The sequence below is a fragment of the Engystomops pustulosus genome, chromosome 1, assembly GCF_040894005.1.
Source record: "Engystomops pustulosus chromosome 1, aEngPut4.maternal, whole genome shotgun sequence".
NCBI classification, from domain to species: domain Eukaryota; kingdom Metazoa; phylum Chordata; class Amphibia; order Anura; family Leptodactylidae; genus Engystomops; species Engystomops pustulosus.
In genome coordinates, this window is record NC_092411.1 from 97,438,818 (window position 1) to 97,445,698 (window position 6,881).

Consider the following 6,881-nt stretch of genomic DNA (forward strand, 5'->3'; position numbering starts at 1 on the left):
TTTTATCAAGGCCCCCCATGCACTTTGCCATCCCCCCTTCCATATTATTTTAAGGCCCCCCATGCACACTGTCAGCCCCCTCCATTTTATATTAACGCCCTCCATGCACACTGCCACCCCCCCTCCATATTATATTAAGGCCCCCCATACACACTGCATTCCCCCCTCCATATTTTATTAAGGGCCCCCATGAACACTGCCATCCCCCCTAATATTATATTAAGGCCCCCCATGCACACTGCCATCCCCCCCCCTCCATATTTTATTAAGGGCCCCCATGCAAACTGCCATCCCTCTCCATATTTTATTAAGCCCGCCCTCTATATTTTTTTAAGGCCACTCCCTCCTCCATATTTTATTAAGGCCCCCCTCTCCACCATATTTTATTAAGGCCCCCCTCATCCATATTTTATTAAGGCCCCCTCCCCTTCTCCATATTTTAGACAAAAAAAAAAATTGTTTACCCATCTGCAGTGTCCAACTTCTGCCGATGCTGCCATTAGGAGAGATGCGCGACCACGCAGTAACGCAGGTGCGCGATCACATCACGACGCGGCCGCACGTTTTCGTCATGGCACAGCTGCGCACTTAGGGTCTGAGAGCGGCATGTGCTGGAAAGCATCCGGCTGCATCGCACTCAATGTTTCAGCTGCACTGGAGTCAGTGATAGTACTCGATGCGTCCGTTTCTGGCCGCATTGAGTACTATTGTAGCCACTGGCAGGGGCCTCACATGGATCCGAACGGAGGCCCCTGCCATAGTGACAGGAGTCGGGGGCCCACCGGGGGATTAACCGCCCCCCTGGCGGCCCAGACCGACCCTGCAACCACCAGTTGATCCTCAGGATTTTTCACTCAATTGACCTGAAGGACACTGTGGTCTCTTGGATTTCTCCCTCAATTTCTAACAACTATTTAAGTGTTTCCTTTTTTGGATCCATCTGTTCTGCTCTTCCTCTTTCTATTGGAGTTCTTCAGGGCTCACTCCTAGGCCCTCTTTTCTTTTCCCCTCTATGCTGCTTCCATTGGAGAAACCGATTTTTCAGCAGATTTTTTTCAGCATCATCTCTGCGCTGATGATACCCAATTATATACTTTTGCTTCTACATGTAACATCACCCCTGATGTCATCGAGAGCTATGACCCTCATCAAAATGCAGTGTTCAGCGCATAGCCACAGCAATTTAAATCTTTCTGATGGCAATAGGATATTGGGGTATTCGATAGTAAGGAATGGGGGAGAATATATAGGAATATTAAGCATTGCTCACTCAATTGGAATTATAGGGTGATACAGTTTAATATGGTGTATTTATTACACTCCTGCGCTACTATTTTGAATGAAAGTCAGGGAGGAGTCAAGATGCTATAAATGTAATAAGATGGAATCTAACTTCCTACACGCTACATGGGCTTGTTTGGTGATAATTAAGTTTTAGAGGGAGGTTTTTGGGTCTGGAATGCACGCCATTACTTATGGCTTATTTGGATACAAGGGGGTATCCAAAGTTCAAAAAGATTTAATATTAAGAGTAATGAACCTTGCATTAGTTTGTGTGGCATGTATGTGGGGCAATAAAGAACCTCCTTCAAAGGAACCTTAAGAGTACAAAAAAATATATTGTGGGGCAAAGGGGAAGATTACTAAATGGGACAGTATTTGGTCGACACGGCATTAACATTCTGTTGGGGGGTGGGAGGAAAAGGAGGGGTAAATGGCGATATGTCTTGCTTTTCCTTCTATTAAAAATTAGTGGAACGAATATATGGAAGTTAATATATATGACATTTTTATTCAGATTTATTTATTAAATCTACATACATATGCAAGAAGTGTGACAACACACATACATTAAAAACATTGACATTTAAAAACTTACTGACTATTATAAATTTACTGATCTAAAATTATACAAGTTTGAGGGTTTATTTAGTTCTACCCTATTAAAATTTCTTATACAGTTTGCAGGTACAGAATATTATCCTATGGTTGTTCCTAGCACAGTCTTACACTGAACCACAGATTTTTAACTAAATGGTTTAGGGCAGGGGTCCCAAAACTTTTTACACGGAGGGGGGGGGGCAGTTCACTGTCCCTCAGACTGTTGGGGGGGCAGCTATAAAAAAGATGAACAAATCCCTATGAACACTGCACATATCTTATTTTAAAGAAAAAATAAAACTGGTACAAATACAATATTACATAGGGTAAAACTATTGTGTAAGGCTGCCTAGGGTGTCCCCATCAGTAACCCATTACACAGGGTGCCCCCCCCCCCCTCAGTAATTCATTAGATAGGGTTCCCACCTCTCAGTGAGCCATTAGACTGGGTGCCCCCCCTCTGTAACCCATTAGACAGGGTGCCCCCTTCAGTAACCCCCCCCCCTCAGTGAGCCATATATAGATAGCCACCGACCCTCTTCAGTAAGCTGTTTAAGAAGAATAAGAAAAAAAATACCAATACTTACACACTGACTCCAGGGATGACATCCTCCCGCAAGGCTTACTGATGACTCTCAGGAGCATAGTAAAATCACTGTATTGCTGAATGTTAAAGAGGCAGCTTTGGCAGATGTATGTATTATACCTCAATTCCGGTGCCTTAGATTCGTTTGCATCTTTTAGAGGCACAGACAAGCTCCTCTCACTCACCAATTGGGGCCAGTTAAACAGTGGACCATAGTTTTGGGACCCCTGGTTTGGGGCATGCATACTTTATATGCACACCTGGGGAAAGGTAAAGCAAAAATGTTCTGCATTTTACTGGCATAAACTATGACTGCATATAGAAGGTGCAAAATTAGACTATACTTTATTGCTCTATGCCAGATTTATCATTCAGCACTAGACAACTCGATAAATATGGTTCAGTGTAAGACTCTCGGAATCCCTAAATAATATTGATGGTTATGTTATATAGAATTGTTTCCCCTAAATCCCTTCCGCATCCAATCCCTTCCCTTCCTTGGTTGAACTTGATGGATATGTTTCTTTTTTCAACCGTTTAAACTATGATACTATGAACGTTGATACCTTGAAACTATTGATAAATCAGCAATACACTGTAAATTTGGTGGCAATGATGTTCCTATTTCTATCCCATCATTTTTCAAGTCCTCGTGTGTCTTATAGTTTAGCTTTTCAATTTGATCCACCAACATTTTTGACTACGTTATGTGGCTTGGTCTTCTACTAAGCTTTACTTTGTGGCTTGTTTTGCGCCTTTTTAAACGGTTTCAATGAAATGAAAGGTTATTTGCTCAGCTGAATCAGTTGTCAAACCATCTGACTCTTCAATATGGATGCTCTGGGGCATATTTATCAGGACCTCTGCGCACCGCCAGTGGTGCAGAGGCCCTGAAATAATCGCAAATGCTAGATTATTGCTAGCTTTTGCGATTATTTTCCCCAACCTGCCACCTTCACGCCAGTGGGGCGTGAAGGGGCGTGAAGGGGGGGGGCGCGGCCGGCCGAGCGGGGGGCGCGGCCAGACAGGAGTGGGCCGGCGCGGGGCGTTACTGTCCCCGTGCCTGCGCACTTGCTGCTGCTGGCGACTTTTCATACGTGAAAAGTTGCCGGGTGCGATATTTTTCTACACCAGGCCCTGCCTGGCGTATGATAAACGCTGGGGTACTGTCAGCCCGATACATCAAGAGGCAGAAGCATCTTGATGTATCGGGCTGCGAATTCGCAGCGGCGGGGCGATCATACGCTGGCGCAAGAGCACCAGCGTATGATAAATATCCCCCTCTGTGTACATACAGTAGAACTATTATTAGTATATGCTATCTTGTATATCATCTCGTCACTCTGCCTCAAATTAAGAACTCATCAGCCCAAAACACTACAATAGAGTCCTACCACATAGACCATAATATGATAACTAGGCACTAGGTGATAGCTTATTATAAGAAATGTATAATCTAGCTTCCATATGTGTAACGTTTCCTTAGGTTACACATGGAAAGAATAGCACATAAGCATTTATGCATTATTACTCTGATCTAGGAACCTACTTGATCACTCTCCACAAATCACAACAAATGGGGCCTGGCAGGCCAAGGATCATATTGTAAAATGCATGACAATTGCTATCATAAAAAAACACACATTACTATTGAAATTAAAGGGACCTATGCTTTTCGGCAGTAAAAATGCATAATAATGTAAAAGCAAATGCTATACTTACTAAGGAGAATATACAACAATAGTTTAAAGGTAAAATGGCACTTTATTGAAAATAAAGAATCTAGACAACTCATTCCTGTTCCACAGGGAGGGGATTGCACTTTTTCTTTTTTTTTTTTTTTCTTTTTACAAAAAACTCAGAATTTACTACCTGTTCCACTCTATGGCAACCTCCTTTCTGAGCTCCTCAGAAAAGTATTCATTTTCAAAATGCAGGGGTGAGAAAAATAATAGTATTGTCTGCTATGACAAAGAGCATCACATAGGATGCCCTCAGTACCCATGATGCCTCAGGTGCACTCAGGAGCGTGCCCTCATAGCACATCAATCATATGACATTTAAAAGTTGTCTATCCCCCTGTCAAGAATCACATGGCCGTCTAGTTTTCAGCATTGCAATACAGTGCAAAGCATGTGGACTGACTAAATAAGTGTGCACAGGATCTAGGACATGCACACTGTTGCAGGGGGCGTGGCTAAGCATTGGATGTGTATATAGTGAACAGGTAAGTAGACAGATCCAACACTAGCAATAGAAATCTAAGAGAAGGAGCAGGCTATACTGAATAGACAGATTTGATCTGTCTATTACCAGAAGGTAAAATAAAACCAACAGTGTAACCAGAAAAAAAGATAATATGGCACCTACCCTTTAATGTTAACCACTTTTAAATGGTTAAGACCACAACTTACTAATGGTAATACTTTGTGATATTTACTTCATCACTCCTCCGTTCCTATTTTTTGTTACATACAGAAAAGATGTCTGGGAAACTTGTTTTATAGCATAAGTATTTTGTTAATGTGTCCCATATTTCTTTGTTACGTAGACAGTAAATAAATGGATTAATAAGAGGCGTAAAAACAGCATAGAAAAGCGATATAAGTTTGTTTGCATCCACTGATTTGGCTTTTTTTGGTCGTGCATATATAAAAAGTGTTGTTGAAAAGAATATAGTGACCACCGTTAGATGAGAGGCACAAGTTGAAAATGCCTTTTGTCTTCCATTAGTTGATGATATTTTTAGAACTGTGTAAATGATACACATATAGGAAATAACAGTCACCAATAATGGAATGAGGAGAATAACCAGAGCTAGAATGAAGTCCACCAATTCAGCTAATGACATGTCTATACACGCAAGATTAAGAACAGGAGAAATGTCACAGAAAAAATGGTTGATGATGTTTGGACCACAAAATGATAATTTGGATATAAAATATACCTTTATTATCGTTATTGTAAATCCTGATACCCATGAAGACAAAGCCAGCTGAACACAGAACTCATGGCTCATAATGCTAACATAACGTAAAGGGTGACAAACAGCAACATATCTGTCAAATGCCATTACTGCCAAAAGAACACATTCTGTGCACATGAGAGAAATGAAAAAGAATAGCTGTGTCATACAACCAGAAAAGGAAATGGTTTTCTTCTCTGTCAGGACATTTACCAATAAATTGGGAAGGGTAACTGAGACATAACAGATCTCGAGTGAGGCCAGGTTACTAAGGAAAAAATACATAGGCTTCTGGAGTTTGGGATGAATTTTTATGGTGGTAACAATGATGATGTTTTCAGATATGGTCAGAACATAAATAAGTAAAAAGAATATAAAAAGGATAATCTGCAGTTCAATTAAAGATGGAAATCCACGGAGAAAAAATTCTGTGACCTCTGTTTTATTTTTATACTCCATAATGAAATAACTGTGGAAAAATGCTTATTTGCCAATAACATTTTTACTTTCCACTAATCAGGTCTTATCATGAGCATGGTTTTCTTAAAGTTATTACAAAAATGGGTGAAAAGCTAGCAGGCTTGTACAATGTGAAAGAATTTAAAAAAGTTAAACATGGTTTTCTTATATCAAATTTCACATATTATTTTTTGGGAAATAGGAAAATAAATCATAAATCCTGTAACACATCAAGCCGGCAGATGCAGTTCTTTTTGTAAAATTACCTTGCAAAAGAAGAGAGCATGAAGTTTTTTTAGAAAAATGAAAATAATTAAAATAAAACAATTCAGTGGGGCTTATGTATCTAATTTTAGGCTTGGGTTTTTCCTTCTTTTTTACAATGTGCCTAAAACAGTCAAATTTCGCCAGTGTCTAGCTTTCTGCAGTGTTCCTAAAGTTATCACCTGAATCCAGAAGCAATCTGAATATAGCATTTTTTTGCACAAAACCACTGTTGCCCCATTCTTTTCCTAGACCAACGTAACTCCCTACTAATTAGTCTTCCACTCACTACACTCTCTCCTCTCCAATAAACTCTAAAGAATACCTTCAGTTTGTGCCAGTCATTTCACTGGTTGCCCATCTCCATCTAAATGCAGTTTAACCCCTAGGGGACTCAGCCTCTTTTGGCCTTAAGGACGCGGCCCCATTTTTCAAATCTGCCCTGTGTCACTATAAGGCCCGTTCCACACTTGCGAGTGTGATGCGATGAACTCGCATCACATTCGCAACGCATGCTGCCGGGAACGCACGGCCCGAACGCTGCACCGCAGGAGTGAACTGACATGCTGAGTTCACTCCCTCAGTGCAGCGTTCGGGCCATGCGTTCCCGGCAGCATGCGTTGCGAGTGTGATGCGAGTTCATCGCATCACACTCGCAAGTGTGGAACGGGCCTCAGTGCTTATAGCTTTGGAACACTATAAGATATCCAGGGGATTTTGAGATTG

General features: G+C 41.2%; 1 protein-coding gene across 1 annotated transcript; it reads right to left on the bottom strand.

The window, feature by feature from the left end:
* Positions 1–4,925: 4,925 nt before the first annotated feature.
* Positions 4,926–5,891, bottom strand: LOC140113730 (olfactory receptor 6B1-like). The gene has a single exon (XM_072132660.1). The coding sequence runs from the start codon at positions 5,889–5,891 to the stop codon at positions 4,926–4,928; it is 966 nt and encodes a 321-aa protein (XP_071988761.1).
* Between the last annotated feature and the right edge of the window lie 990 nt (positions 5,892–6,881).

What these genes read in the sequence shown, in the direction of transcription:
- LOC140113730 (XM_072132660.1), bottom strand. Translation starts at nt 5,891, where the DNA reads ATGGAGTATAAAAATAAAACAGAGGTCACAGAATTTTTTCTCCGTGGA.